Source organism: Muntiacus reevesi, chromosome 18 (genome assembly GCF_963930625.1).
Source record: "Muntiacus reevesi chromosome 18, mMunRee1.1, whole genome shotgun sequence".
In the NCBI taxonomy this organism is placed as follows: Eukaryota; Metazoa; Chordata; class Mammalia; order Artiodactyla; family Cervidae; genus Muntiacus; species Muntiacus reevesi.
Window position 1 is genome coordinate 50,961,887 of NC_089266.1, and position 16,573 is coordinate 50,978,459.

Sequence of the window (16,573 nt, forward strand, 5' to 3'; positions counted from 1 at the left end):
AGGCATAAGTACTCTGGCCAGCTCAAGATAAGCTTTTTTTGAATTTGCATTTTATCTGTTTAATTCAGCTGTGCTAGAAGTTGGCTAAGACTCTGGGTGTGAATTTCTCTGAACTACTGATAAAAAGATTACTAGTCTCTCCATGCTTAACTAGACACTGCATATTTGTTTTTTCTTTTGAGAAAAGGAAATTACTCTTTAAAATGTCCAATTCTGCTCTTTAATTTACCCAACTAAAAGTCAGGCAGAGACCAGAATCTTCAAAATCACATAACACTCTTTGGTCTCGGCGGCAGAAGCAAGATGACGAAGGGAATGGCATCGTTTGGAAAGCGTCGGAATAAGACGCACTCGCTGTGCCACCGCTGTGGCTCTAAGGACTACCACCTTCAGAAGTCGACCTGTGGCAAGTGTGGCTACCCTGCCAAGCGAAAGAGAAAGTATAATTGGAGTGCTAAAGCTAAAAGACGAAATACCACCAGGACTGGTCGAATGAGGCACCTAAAAATTGTATACCGCAGATTCAGGCATGGATTCCGTGAAGGAACAACACCTAAACCCAAGCGAGCGGTTGTTGCAGCATCCAGTTCATCCTAAGGATTTCAACAATTAGTCGCGCAATAAATGTTCTGGCTTTAAAAAAAAAAACAAAAAACAAAATCACATAACATGGAATCATGTAACATATCCATGCCAAGTAACCCCATTCTATTTCAACTCTTATTTTTAAGAGCACCATGAACAGTACTACTAAGGCTTTCTAGCAAACCTGGTAAATATGTCTCCTAAAGCTTTGTTTAGGGAGCAAGCCAGGGAAGCTAATGTAAACAGAAGGCATAAGGTCAGGAGCAATAATTCTCTTTACCCTAAAGACCTTAAGGCTAAGAAACAGGTGAAGTGGAAAGCAGGACAGTCTTTCTCCCTTAGTGTGCCAAAGAGTTGAAGCTACCCGGTTCAGAGAGACACGCACACACTGCCCCCAACCCCCGAAACATTTCCAAAACCAAAATTTCCCAATTTTTCCTAATCTGCCCATGCCCCACTATTTCAGATCCATTTACCCAAGTAAGCTGTACCTCCTCAAATAAAAAAACTTTCTTAAGGAATGAAAGTCTCTGCCATTTCTGCCTCTCAATAGTTTTAAAGGCTCAAATATTCTTACACAAAAGGACAACATTCCTTTACTAATTGTATAGGCTAATTACTTTTCAGGATAACTACAGATTAAAAGATTTATGAAACCCAGGATTCTGCACTAATATAAACAAAAAAGGAGACGTTGTTCCTTGCAAAAGAAAGCTAACTTAAAAATGGTAAAAGACTGATGGAATTCTTTAAAAGTCAAGTCTTTGGCGATCAACACAATAATTGATTCAGACAGAAATCATCAATGGATACAAAAACAGATGAAATTTTGAGGAACAACAAGTATTTGCAATGTCTCAAAATACCTCCCCACAAAACACTTATTACAAAGGGAAAAGGAGATATATGGTGAAGAAAACTGCTAGGCCCAACCCTCATCAAAGGGTTGGGACAAAAGTTAACATAACTAGCAATGAGTCAAAACGATAGCATGTGGTTCCCAATGTGAAGCATTACAAAGAACACATCACTCCTGTAGCATTCCGGCCAAAGTATACAACCTGAATTCAACCACGAAGACACATCAGACAAATGCAAACTGAGGAACATGCCACAAAAAAATGACCTCTATTCTTTTAAAGAGACAGGACAACTTATTCATAATCCTGAATTTTCTTACAAAGAACATTACTGGAACAACTGATGAAGTCTGAACTGAGCCTGAGATAACAGTAGTCTGTCAAATTCTTCACCTCAGTCACTGCAGCATGGCTGTATAAGATCATTTGGTTTTTCTTATTAAACACGCACTAGAGTATGTAGTGGTAGAGGCATCATATCTGCAAACCACTTTCAAACAGTTCAGTTAAAAAAAAAATGTACTGAGAGAGGATAAATCAAATGTAACAAAAAAAACCAAGAACTGACAAATCTGGGTAAAGTGTGCAAAGAATCTTTGTACCATTCTTCGACTTTTCTGTAAATCTCAAACTCTGTAAGAATTAGAATGTTTTTTACAAGAGTCGTAACTGAAGGCAACATACAGATCTTGCATGGATCCTGCTTTAAAGGAACCAAACATTTAGGGACAAAAAGGGAAATCTGAATATGGATTGGGTTTCAGAACCCTGAGGAATTGTTAACTATTAGGATACTATAATGATATTGTGATTATAAAAAGCTTTTCTTATTTTCTAAAGATGCATGCATACTGGAATATTTATGAAACATTGTAATAGCCTAAATTTTAAAAAAATGTTTAATTAAAACAAATACAGCAAAACAGCATTAAAAATCTAGATGACAAGGGTATATGCTCTTACCAGTATTATGAAAATGTGCAAATTTATTATTTTTTGAAGCTTTAAGAGGGATGAATCTATGCTCTTATAGATTACAGAACTTGAAAATTAAATTGAAGCTATAAGGATTAGACTTTATTGGGACAGTTTACCTTCAGGGCAGGAAGGAAGAACATAACTTCAAAAGGCAGAGATGAAAATCAAACCATTCATCTGGTTTGATTTTGCTCTGTGAAGGAGCTGAATAACATCTGCCCAATCAGAACTGAGAGGTTTGCTACACTGTCCAATATGGTCACATGTAGCCATTTACTTTTGCTTAGTAAATAAAATTTAAAATTCAGTTTCTCAGTCACACTGATCTCATTTCAAGCTCTCAACTGCCACATGTGACTACCATAGTGGAAAGCACAGAATGTAGAATATTTCCATTATGGCACAGTTCTACTGCAGAGCACTGTTTTCAGAAGTTTTTCTTGCGAGTCCAACAAGGAGAAAGGGAGAACTTCTTTTAAATTAAAATCTGGCAAAATATAAAGGACAGCTGGCAAAAAGACACACTCACCCTAGATAAGGATTGCAGACAAGACAAGGAAAAGCAGGAAAAAAATTACAACTTGCAGGGCTCAGAGTCCAGGTAGCTGCAGGAGGCTTAAGCAGAAAAAGTCTACAAAGTTCAAAGCTACCTCAAGTCCAAGGAAGAGACCACCTCACTCTGGGTGCCTTTTAAGAAACCACTAAACATTCAAATAACTAAGGCCCAGGTTAAAAGGGACTGATGTAATTTCTTCAGAGAACAGGGGAAAAGATAAGCCCATCTCTGTGTCTGATAAAACTACCACTGCCTCAATTTTTAAGATGCTCAATAATGTCAAAAAGCTTTCGGGGAAAGAAGAGTACAACTGTAAGATGAATCCTCAATTTAAAAAATGTTGACTCTGAAAGAGACTGTATTAATATCAAAGAAATGTGGTCAAATTTTTTAACTTCAGCAATATTAGATTCAGAAATCCAAGTTAAATGCTCATCAGTTTTTAACATTTTAAGCTTTGCTTTTCCGGTCTTGGTTTTGAAACTATACTTGATTTAACTGTCCATGTGGCAAAGAGAAAGCGTCTATCCCTGTATGAGGGGGAGCAAGGCATGATCGGGTGCCGTATAAAAGGCTTATTTAAGCAATCTAATAAATGGGAAGCTCTTAGAGCTTCCCTGGTGGCTCAGACGGTAAAGAATCCACGTGCAATGCGGGAGACCTGGGTTTGATCCCTAGGTTGGGAAGATCTCCTGAAGGAGGGGGGGCATGGCAACCCATCCAGTATTCTTGCCTGGAGAATCCCCATGAACAAAGAAGACTGCCGGGCTACAGTCCATGGAGTCGCCAAGAGTCAGACACGACTCAGAGAGTAAGCAAGCACACCAGCTCTTAGAATGGCACGGGGGGGCCCATTTGTTTTAGAGTTGTCTATCCTTTTACAGCTATTTAACTCTGGGACCGTGGTGTCATGACAAACGATCCTAAACCAGATTGGCTCTGATGTCATGCTACTAACATTACATAGTGAGGGCCAATGTGGGAATCACTTTTTTTAAAAATTCTTGTTACTAAAGAAAGCTTGGAAAATCTTCACGTATCAAAGAAATCAGGAAATCCACTGACGATGAGTCAGCATCTATTAGAATACATCAGTGATCAAACTATGAAAACGCTGTTAAAGGAACCAAATGGACTATGTCTGTATTTAATCCAATAGTATACATGTATTAAAAAGGGTAGAAAATTCTGCCATAAGACAACTCAACCAACTAAAACCAGACTACTTTTTCCATGTCCAATTCTTTGATTAGCTAAAAATGACTCTCCATCAGCACAACGTCCGTCTAAGCAATCAATCACAACTGTGTCTATGCCTACAAATATCATACAATTTAAAGAATGACAAGTGTGCTTTGAGTCTACTAATTTCAACCAGCACTTCCTACATTTGATCAGACAGGAACATTCACTGGAAACAGGCTTCTTTATAAGCACACCCGGGGAGTCTGTTTCCTAATGAATGACTAGTAAGCTCAGAACACAACTCATTTATCAGCTGAATCAGCTGAAGATCAAAATATATTAAATTTTGTGTTTATGACAGCATTATTATGGATTATGTTTCACAATTAGTGCTTGGCTTTACACTTTCTGGTTCCTTCCTCCTTGTTTCATCTTAATAGAATGTAAAGGAAACACGCACAGATACTGTATTTCAGACAAGGCAGTTTTTGTGCCTGCTCTCCGGTATAGTCCTACTTCAGTTAGGGTTAGGGTTAGGGTTAGACATTTTCTGTAAGTGAATCACGCAGCTTTTGGGGGGAGGGGGAGGTGCACCATGTGGCTTGCAGGATTCTAGTTCCCCCACCAAGAATGGAACCTTCACCACCTGCAGGGGAAGCGCAGTCTTAACCACGAGACAGAGAAGGAAGTCCCTGAATCTTGTATCTTTATCAAGATGATAAAGACTTAATAAGTCTTTATTTACTTTACTGCTACAGAGTAAAGAAGTCAACAGTTTTAGTCCTGTTGATACTTGGATGTCATCCAATACTGATAATTTTAAGTGCTCGAAGATCTGGTTAACTTCCTACCCAAGGATTTCACTCAGCATGACTTCCTTTAAAAGTTCCAAACATCCTCTACCTTCACCGCCATTAATCACAGTGAAGAAAATGCTGACAGTAGTTAACTGCTGAGCCTTTCCAGGAAACTAGCATGTCAAAAACTGCAATTGCTGTTTTCTATAGGAAATTTTAAAAATACTGAAAATGCAGCATTTCTTTAGTTCTTTCATCAACAGTATAGCAGTCAGTGTTTTCTATGTACTTCACACATTTTAAGCAACAAATAAAAATGCCCTTGTGGACTCCATACTTAACATATACATTTGTTTCTACTCCATATAAATCTCTGAAGCAATCACTCTCAGGAGTTTTGTTTTTTGTTAACTCTGGTCACTCACGCCAAACTGTTTAAGTGGTATTTTCAGGAAGGAACCATAGTTGCAGACAGGAACTGTAAGGCTACTAGCTTTGGTAAACTATCAGGAGATTCAAAGAATTTTTCCTACTTGTAGCCAGCTAACTGGAAAATTTCAAACCTTATATGTGACTCATTCTTTAAAATAACCCAATAATTTGATGAAATATCACATATTAATTCTAATCAAGCTGCAGGGAAATACAGGGAAATTTTTATACCCCAAATCTTGCAGATATATCTGACTGCCCAGGGTTTTGCCCTTTCCTGTATAAATGCCATTTAGCTGGCACAAAATAACTGAATGCTACCGAAGATTGGTTCCAGGTGGTGGTTACAGGTAGTATCTCAGAAAAAATGGAAATGCAATCTAAAGCAGAACACACAATTTAATGGAGGGCAGAACTACAAAGATTGGAAGAGAACACACAGAAATAAAAACACTAAACAGGGTATTCATTTTCCCCAAGCAGACTATTCCCTGGTCATCCAAAAAAGCTTTTGATAACTGCTGGAGAGAATGTGGAAATACTGGAACCCTCATACGTGGCTGATGGGGATGTAAAACGGTGTAGCTGCTGTGAAAAAGCTGGGTGGCCCCTCAGAAAGTTAAAATACAGAGTTTATCACAGTGTTACAGTGTCAGTCACTCGGTCATGCCTGACTCTTTCTGACCCCATGGACTGTAGCCCCCCAGGCTCCTCTGTCCATGGAATTCTCCAGGCAGGAATACTGGGGTGGGTTGCCATTTCCTTCTCCAGGGGATCTTCCCGATTCTGGGATCAAACCCCAGTCTCCCACACTGCTGAGTTACCATATGACCCAACAATTCCACTCCTCAGTATATATTCAAAACAACTAAATATAGGTATTCAAACAAAAACTTGTACATTAATGTTCATAGTAGCACTATTCACAACAGTCACCAGGTAGAAAGAACACATGTTCATCAGTTGATGACAGGAAAAATAAAATGTGGTATATCCATTCAAAGGAGTATTATTCAGCCATAAAAGAATGAAGCACTTATACTAATACATACTACACGGCTAAACCTCAAACAGTATGCTGAGCAAAGGAGGTTAGACACAAAAGATCACAGACTGTATGTTTCCATTTACAGATAAATTCAGGGACAAAGCATATTAATGGTTTTGGGGGATGGGAGGAAGGAGACAGCTTAATGGATATGAGGTTTCCTTTCAGTTTAATGAAAGGCTTTGGAACTAGATACAGGTGATAGCTGCAAAATACTGTGAGCAAACTAAATACCATTATATTGTTCATTTTAAAATGGTTAACTTTAACTTTAGATGTGCTTAATATATAATTCAAGCAGTCATTTGACTTAAGTTTATAGACATTTAAAAGTATAAAGTAACTTGGAAATTACTTTCTACTCTTCACATTTCAGAAACCATTTAAACTCTTCAAACCCATGTGTCACAACAGAGTCTTCATTAGCAGTAGAAAAGTCATCTCCATTCCATCACAGTGCTTTTAAAAAATTCATTATGGTGCAGTCATGGGAAATTTATATAACATGTCTCTAATTTCTTTTTATGTATCAGGAGTTGTTTTACACTTCTTTTTGGATTATAATCTCCAGAAACATCTCCCTAATGAACTGGTTTTCAAGCAATATTTAAAATGTTTGCTTACAACATCAGACAGTTTTAATTGTGAGGCAATACAGAGAAGAATAATTATTATGTGTTACCTCTTACCAATGCAGCTGATTTCAAGTCCACGGTAGCCTTCACTGAATGGTGTTGTAATATTCAATTCAAACAGAAGCAACTGTAAAAGGACTCAGTAATATGAGTACTTGGTAAGACTGTTTATGTAAGGAAACTCTTTACAGAGGAATATTTTATGGTTTAAAAAAGAAACCTGCCATAGATTTGCACAGTTCAGTAGGAGACAATGTAAAATATTATAAAGAACTGGGAAAGATGGAGAAGGAAATGGCAACCCACTCCAGTATTCTTGCCTGGAAAAGTCCATGGACAGAGGAGTCTGGCGGGCTGAAGTCCATGGGATTACATGACTGAGCATGTGTGCACGAGGGTGGAGGGAAATGGGTTGGTAGCAATAAAGTGGTAGAACTAAAAAAAAAAAAAAAAAGAACTGGGAAAGAGATGGATTTTGTAAACCATTTTCTGCCTACCAGTTGTCTTCCCTAATTATTAATCTTTCAAATAATGAGATCTACCCAAAGTCAGTTTGTCAAGCTGAGCATACATGGATAGTCTTTTGCTTCCCTCTGTCCACAATAGTCATTTTTAAGCCCTCTTTCTGATAAGCAGTTGGTCAGAAATAGATGAAAGCAACTTTCAATCCAATTCTCATTTTTCATTTCACATGATTTCAAGGGTCATTAAAAACTGCAACCCCCAGGACCTCCAATTCTTCCTTCCCTACTTCAGAAATCTACTGGATGAAGAAAACGAGGAGGAGGAGGAGAGTCTGGTATAACTCCAAGAGCCTGGCTTCAATAACTCACTAAATGGGCATTTTTTCCCCTCTCACATAGCATATATGTTCAGCTCTACTGGATGATGAGACCCTCCAGCATAGGGCTAAGGATGAATATTTGAGTATCTGTATGGGCTAAGCATGATGATATAAATACAAACACATACTGCAGTCTAACTTAACAACTGCCAAAAAGTATTATTTTAATTATTTAATAAATGAAGAAGTTGAGGAAAGCTAATAAGACAGAGCTTGGATTAAACATCTGAGACATATTCTACAATGGTATATTGCATACTTAAAAAATTTTAATGTGACAAAATGGTTTCAATGGACCCAGTTCCTACTCTTTCAAAAATAGGCTTTAAAATCTGCTGTACTTCAGGGGACTTCCATGCCAGTCCAGTGGTTAAGACCCAAGCTTCCACTGCAGGAGGCACAGGTTTGATCCCTGCACAGGTTCAGTTCAGTCACTCAGTCGTGTCCGACTCCATGTGTTGCGACCCCCATGGACTGCAGCATGCCAGGCTTCCCTATCATCAATTCCAAGAGTTTACTCAAATTCATGTCCATTGAGTCAGTGATGCCATCCAACCATCTCATCTTCTATCGTCCTCTTCTCCTGCCTTCAATCTTTCAAAGCATCAGGGTCTTTTTCAATGAGTCAGCTCTCCATATCAGGTGGCCAAAGTATTGGAGTTTCAGCTTCAACATCAATCCTTCCAATGAACACCCAGGACTGATCTCCTTTAGGATGGACTGGTTGGATCTCCTTGCAGTCCAAGGGACTCTCAAGAGTCTTCTCCAACACCACAGTTTAAAAGCGTCAATTCTTTGGTGCTCAGCTTTCTTTACAGGTAGGGGAACTAAAGATCCCACATGCTTCGAGGCACGGCCATAAATAAATAAATAATAAAATCTGCTGTACTTCAGAACTTAAAAAAAAGCCCTTATTAACCCAATGATTCAGAACAGGAAGTATTAATGTTACTGGCAGCTCTGCCTCCAAAGCCCAATCCTACGAATCTTTAACCCCTTCCCCATCTCTGGTTATGCTACTCAACCTGAACGAGCGCACTCTTCTCCCACGTTCCCCTCCCCTCCTCCCCAAGCACAGCAGTCTTCCTTGAGTTCCACTCCAGTTTTACACTAGAATAGACACAAAAACATGAATAATATAGTAAAGCAGAAGTTTCCTGCTTTCACAAGTGGCTTCAGACTGGAACACATTCACTCTCCAGTCATTAAGGAAAGAAAGAGAAATTTGAGAAGTTCAGTCTTATGAAAGGGATATGGATAATTCTTGGATATTACAAGTTAACCTGATCCCAATCATTCTGCACAACTTTTTACCAGGAACTTGGATAAAGCCCTTTAAAAACCTCAGCTAAATAACTGTTTAAAGGCACAGAAAATCAGATGTTGGTTCACCTGGCCCTTACTTTTCTCTTAATATAAAAACTACTGACCTAAAAACAACCTACTAGTAGAATGTATACAAAGACCACCGCAGCACAAATACAAAGCATACAGATCAGTCACCAAGTGAGGCAACATGCCACAATGAAAGAGCAAATATTAAAGTCTAAGCTCCCACTCACTAACTGTGTGCGACTCTATAGGTTAACTGCTATGAACTTCTATTTTCCCCATCAGCAAAATAAGGCTAACCCTATCTATCTGAAGGGATGTTCTTGCTCATCAAATGAGATCATAAACGTAAAATATTTAGCAGAGTTCCTGACACACTGTAGGTGTTCAAATAACTCTAATGGTCCATTTTTGATCTTGTAGATTTCAGGACAATTAAGATTTGATGAATTGTTACACCCTCTAAAACAGAATCAACTATCTTAAATTATGTCTTTTGTAAAACAAAAGAAGGGACAAAAATCTAAGTCTGACAGATGGATTTTGCATAATACATTCAGATCCAGGCCTCCTGCCACCCCCCATAGTTAAGAGCATTAGCCTCAGGCGCTTGGCCAAGAGGTGGGGGGGGGAGACATCTAGAGCTCTAAACTTTGCTATGGCTTACAATTTGATTTTATGAAGTAGCTTAAGCACTGCTATGTAAATAAATTTTTAAAAATAGCCTCTTTCTAACATGAAGGACTAAGATCTCATTTCCTATCTAAGCAAACACACATTTCTGCACTATCATTTTATATAAGGACAAATAAACAACACTAACAAAGGCCTGACTGGCATTCCAGGTGGGCATTTTATCAGATGTGGTTTATTAGGAGTCTCATCTATCTGACCAAGGGACACTAATGAAAGATGTACCAATGGCACATGTGAGCACTCACGGGATACAATAAATGATTAATGTACAAACTTCTTTCTTTTGGGTAGTTTCAGAGCAGAATCAATTTTGTGTCCTACGACTATCTGTATTAAACCCTGCACTGTATCAAACATTCAGTAACAACCGTGGTTACAATTATATGTGGACAGCCTCTGCGAACTAGTCAATGCAAGCTGCAGTCAGTTCTGTTCACCACTTTGTCCTTAGTGTAAGGTAACTGTTGATGTATAGTAAATATTCAAATTTAGTTGAGTATCAAATATTTATAAACCACAAAAATCTAGGTATTAAGTCTACAAATATGTGTCACTGGCTGAGAGGTGTCTGAATAGAATAGACTGGACAGAAATTATACAGCTGACAATGAATACCTTCCAGTGATACACCAAGGACTTTCACATACATGACAGATCTTCACAATAACTTTGTGAGGTAGTACACCTATTTTACAGAGAAAAAGGAGCAAAAGGCGAGTCTTAACCTGCTTCTCTAATACTCCAGCCATACTCCACAAGCCACATGCAGTTCTGAGCACCTGAAATGTGGTCATTGTGACTGAATTTATTTTCAATATTAAGTTAATTAAAATTAAACAGTAACAGATAATCAAGTCAATTATGGCAAACTCATGTTTGGAACAACCTATATATGCAAACCTGTTTTTCCAACTATAACTTTATGAATGCTGAGATGTGCTCTAAGTATAAAACACCTATCAGATTTTGAAAATTCAGTACCCCCAAAAAAGGAATAAAAAGTATCTCACCTGAAAGATTTATACTGATTACACATTGAAATAATAACACTTGGGGTCCACTGAGTTAAACAAAACATTAAAATTAATTTTACCTGTTTTTTACTTTTAATATGGCCACTGGAAAATCAGATATGGCTTGTATTTTTCTATTGGATGGCACTGATCTCAACACCCTCCAAACCCCTGCTCTGTCTACTATACCACATCATTAACCACACATTAAATCAGTAGAGAAATCACTTCTCAGACCAAAGTCCAACAGAAAAAAAAGGCACACCAGGATACTGCATAACTTCTCATCTTAACGCCAATCACTGTTTTTCTTTGAAATATTTAGTGTCAGAAGACCGAGATTTAAAATCTCACTCTGCAGTATTCCTTTGGGCACGAGTTTAAGTCTTTCTCCAGCTGTTTAAGATATTAAGTGAAGACTTGGAAGCAACCACTACATTCATAGGACACAACAGACTCTTACAAGTGCTGCTCCTTCTGTTCACTAGTCACTGTCCATCATCGCCACTTCCCAAAAGAGACAGTATTCAACCAACACTCTGTATTAATAAGCGTTAGTTAGCTAACACAATGTCCTAGGGACTTCCCTGGGAGACTAGTAGTTAAGAATCTGCCTTCCAATGCAGGGGACATGGGTTCAACCCCTGGCCCAGGAACCAAGATCCCACATGCTGCAGGGCAACTAAGCCTGCATTCTACAACGAAGACTCAAAGCAGTAAAGTAAATAAATATTTTTAAATGTTCCAGACATATAAATATGGGTGACCAAATAAATCTTCACTCTTACAAAGCACATCAGTATTGCCTGCAATTGTGCAGTCCAATGTCCTCATTAATAGCTTCATGTAGCTACTGACATTTACACTAACTTTCTGAAAAGAAGTAAAAATTTAGTCCCTCAGACATAATAGTAACATTTCAAGTGCTCAATATGCCTTTGGAGCTAGGATAAATTTTCATCATGGAAGAAAGTTCCATTGGAGAGTAGCTTTCAAAAAGTTAAAGCCACACAGTAACAGTGACAGGAAAACATCTTGTTAAATATAATTCAAATATTATATAGGTTAAGGTTCTTGAAATCATGTACTTCACTCCACACCAAAATGAAAATGACTGTGATTCTACACACATAGCATTTTATGTCTTAAATTATTTCCTAAACAAAGTGAAAGCATATTCCCTAGAATTAGCCACACCCCTTTACAAGCAGAGTAAATTGACCATTAGGAAAATACTGAAAAACCTGATACACCTTAAACGTGGCCTAGAGTAGACTGCCACATAATTCTAGGCAGTATGACTCTTCCAGGTGGTAGAGTTAAGCATATAACATATCCCAGTAACTCAGCACTGCTTTCTCTTTGCAAATCAAAATAACCATTATCAAGAACCCCCACCACTGAATTCACAACACATTCCATGCCTGCATTTATGGATCAAAGGGAAAAGAACAGGTTTGGGAGATTTTTAATTCAAACCCAAAGAACCTGGGAGTATGTCAATTAGCATAAAGATACTAAATGAGCTAAGAAATGATGATTGCAGGCAACTCTATACACAGCCTAGGATTTTTTTCAGAACCTGCAATTCTAACAAAATCTTGTTCAAATAGGCACTGATCTGTTCACTGCTATCGGCCTAAACATCTTAAAAAAGAAAAAAAAAACTTTGTAACTTAAAATATTAATGTTCATTTGATGTAGTTCTAAGCCCTTGATGACAGACCCTTCGGTTGGTCCAAGTAGTTAGATGGTATAAATTCATTTCAAGTTCACCCTTTGACGCTTTCACAGATTAATGCTACACTCAAGTTCCTCAATTTTTGTTCCCAATTATTGTTTCAGAAAGATTTTGCAAACTGGCAGAGGCTCAGAGGTCAAAGATCTAAGATGTCAATTAAAATAATCCTTATTAATTTTTATAAAGGGAATGAATAAAATGAAAAGTCAGGAATTATATTATTCTAAAAGAGGCTGGTGATTGGGGCTCTGAACAATTAATCATTTTCAGCTAGAGTATATAGTCACCATAGTAAGCTTCAGCTTAGGCATGGGCTATATATACTACTCCAGAAATTGAAAGACTGAATTCTTTAAGTATATTTGCATAGCTACTTTACACTCAACTCTTCAAAGTAGTTGAGAAGATGGCTTCACTCAAGTATTTGCAAAAACTATGAACCACTTAGAAAGGAGACCTATATTAAATGTGTCTCAATTAGTGACAAGGTTGGAGTACAACCTTTGGAGTTATTCAATAATCTTGTTTCTTCATTAATAGGAAAGAAAAAACTATTGCTCAAACTACCACTAGTCAAGAAACAAGATTATTACTAGTGGGATATGCCTCTGTTTTGTAAAGCAAACAGCAATTGTTAACTGCTTTTCTTGTGTATGATTTTACATACTTTTGTCTGCAGAAGATTATATCCCAGAAGCAGTTCAGTGTGAGGACAAGGGTGTGTTTTCCCTTCATACTCAAAAACATTCTTTTCCTAACCGTTCACATTTAACAGTAGTAACCACAGCAACAAAAATTTTGATGGAGCATGAACAATAATTTCTGGGTCCACTCTGTCACTTAATGTTTTTTGACCTTCTATCAAATAGTGTTCTATTACATCGCATGAGTTATGAAAACCAAAAATGACTGAATAAAAGTACATTACTTAACTCATTTTTTTGAGTAAAGATTACTCATTATATTTCAAGACAAAGGAAAAGAAGTCTTGCTGATGCAAGCAAAGGTGATAACCTGTAAAAAACGAAATTATGTTGACAGCCAGACTATTAAATCTAATAGCAAGAAGCCTTTATATACGTTATAACAATGGCAGAAAATAAATAGCATTTCATGGTAAAGTGTCTAGTAGATCACTAGTATTAGTGTCATGTCAAACCACTGGCATCTCTTATCATTACGAACTAGTCCTTCAAATGACTGAGGGGAGGCAGGACTCTTTTAAGGATGTAACTGGAAAGAAAACATACTTTATGAGTAAATTTATTTCAGCCTAAGTAAAACAAGGATTGGTGAACCAGGAAAATCAGAAGCTCAAAAGACGACTTAATTCAGTCAAGTCCTCCAATGATCACCTGCCTGGGCCCGCCATGGGCAAGCTGCCAGATAAGACAGTCTGCTGCCTACGGGATACTGCACCATGGGGAAGAACTCTAGAACCTACTAAAGGCAGCCAATTACAGACCAAATAACCCTGCATATCTCAGGGCAAGTGTGCTGTATCCCCAGGGTTCATTCAATTCCTTGCAATCCTGAGGGAGGTACTCACGCCAAGCCAACTACCTGCTAACCTCCGGCAGACCCCACGATAACCTCTGGACAACTCCTTTCTGTTTTCTAGAACCAAAGAGGGGATCAAAGCTGCACCATTCGCAGAGAAATCAAGAAAGTGAAAAAAGGCGAGTCCCCCTAGGAACCTTGATCCCCCCCCCGCCACGCACTCTGAAATTGACACCACCCTGATAAATACATTCCCCCATTCTATCCTCCTCCTTTTCCTTCAGTGACCTTCCCTGTTCCTACTGCCTTGGGCAAGGCAAAAGAGGAGCTGCTGTCGTTCCCCCACCCCCGGGGAAGGTGCCTTTCCCTCTGAGAGGCGCAGAGGGAGGAAGGAAAAAAGCTTGCTCCTCCCCAACCCACCCGCGCCACAACTCCTAGGTGCAGGCACGATGGGGGAAAAGGGGAAAGAGAGAAAGCAATGAGAAGTGACAGCCCTGCGCTGGCTTGGGAGAAGAGAATTCCTGCTCCGGAAGAAACGCGGGAGATCACCACCACCGTACAACTCCCCCCGTCCCCGGCTCCACGAACCCAAATGAATGAAATGAATAAAACCGGGGGGTGGAAGGGTTTATCATGCGCAGTCCTTGCCATCCAGGAAGCGAAGACAGAGAGGCCTTCAAACCCCAGCGTGGCCTCGCTCCCCCATGGATCTCGACTCGCTTCCTTGCCACCCAAGCCTCACATCAATCATTTAACCCTTTAAGCTTTCGGAGACAGTGCCCCGTCCTTCGCCTACCTCAGGAACCGATACCACCCTCCGCCCCCGATTCTACTCTTTTTGGCTTAGACTCAGACTCCCGCTTCTTCCTTCCGACCTCCCTCGTCTCCACAGCCCTCACGAGCCCCGGCCCACCGCACCTGAAGATGCTCCTGAAAACGAATTGGCAGAATCTGGGCCATGGCGCTGTCGGGGGGTATGGTCTCCTCCTGTCACTGGGGCTGCGGGGCAGAGGCTGCCCGGGCTCTCCAAGGAGAGGAGGAGAAGGGGGAGGGGGGAGGCTGGGCTCAGCAGGAGAGTCTCCGGGGACGCAGGAAACTGGCAGGCAGACGAAGGAGCTCAGGTCGGGGGCGGAGGCTCCAGGGTCCGGGAGAGCCGCAATGGCGGAACCGGGCGCAGCGCAGACTCCGGAAACGGCTGAGCCCTGCGGAGGGATCCCGGCAACAGAACTCCGCCCCAGTCACTTCACCCCCCCTCCGCCTTATGTACCCCTCCACGGAGTGCCGCGGTACCGTGGGGCGCAGGAATTCGGGGCGCAGTGCGCCGAGGGACTCGCTGACGGCTGCGACAAGGCAATAAATAGAGGCATCGAAGGGACTACTTTTTTGCCTCATCACTTTCCCCAGCCGCCTGCTTTTCCCTCCCCCTCCACCACCTTTTTTTGCATTTTGCCACATCATGCGACTAAGGGCGAGCAACGTCATTTCCGTGGGCGCTTTCGGTCCCACCCACGTACTTCCGGGTGCACGTGACGCTGGTCGGGAAAGGTCGGCTGGTCGCTGCCAGAATGCAGAGCGAGTTCTGGGGAAGTGCGGCGTCTCCTGGGAATGAGGTGGCTGTTGGGCCTCCTTGAGGAATGGCGATGCTGCTGCCTTCCCCTGTGCGCCCTGTCTGTTTAAATCGAGTCCCTTACGAAGAGGACGTGGCATGGGCAGATGGGCCCAGCCTCCCGCCCTCTCGGTGACTCAGGGAAACGGCCTCCGTGCAGAGCGGTCTTGGCAGTAGGCTGCTGCCCTCCTCCCCCGCCTGGTTCCGTGTGGTGGGTGGGTGGTGGTTACATCCCAAAGAGGGGGCATGGAAATGGAGTTTAAAATCCTCTCTGCCCTTCTGACGGTTGGAGAAGCTGACGTTTGGATTCTAGCAGAGCTAATAGTCTCTTCGGATGTTAAACAATTGACTCAAAGGGCGGTGAAGGCCATTGATGAGGTATCTCAAATAGGCCTTGTGATGGCCTTTCTTAACGTTTCTCCGGACATTTTGGCAGCCGTGTTTATGAGTGTAGCCTAGTAGTTTGCTGGAGATTATAATAGGACTGAAATTGTAGCAGGAGGACTTTTTTTCCAGCCATGTCAAATAATGAGCCTCAAAGGTTTAGGTTAAAGTTGGCTTTTTTCTCAGTGTGGCTAAGATACGCTCTTAGAGAAAGAGATTATTAGCGGTGTGTTTCAGTGTGACCACCTTAACAGTGTAAGTTAGCAGTGTTTGGGAATGCAAGTACCTCAAAGCTGAAGCATCGTGTCTTCTCACTGCGTAAAGCTGTCTACGGTATTCAGTATCGGTTAATAACCTTCCCAGTGCTCTATTGCTAAAGTA

At 40.4% G+C, this 16,573-nt stretch overlaps 1 protein-coding gene and 1 pseudogene across 4 annotated transcripts in view; one reads left to right on the forward strand and one right to left on the reverse strand.

The window, feature by feature from the left end:
• CLTC (clathrin heavy chain) overlaps positions 1–15,422 on the reverse strand; it is a 67,611-nt gene extending 52,189 nt beyond the window's left edge. Inside the window, exon 1 of one of the 4 annotated variants that reach the window (XM_065911157.1) lies at positions 15,121–15,422. In XM_065911157.1, coding sequence (XP_065767229.1) covers positions 15,121–15,162 — 42 coding nt within the window. In that variant the 5' untranslated portion in view covers positions 15,163–15,422. The remainder of the gene's footprint in view (positions 1–15,120) is intronic. The other 3 variants (XM_065911158.1, XM_065911155.1, XM_065911156.1) reach the window with 3 other exon arrangements.
• Positions 294–660, forward strand: LOC136149982 (large ribosomal subunit protein eL37 pseudogene; annotated as a pseudogene).
• Positions 15,423–16,573: the final 1,151 nt, after the last annotated feature.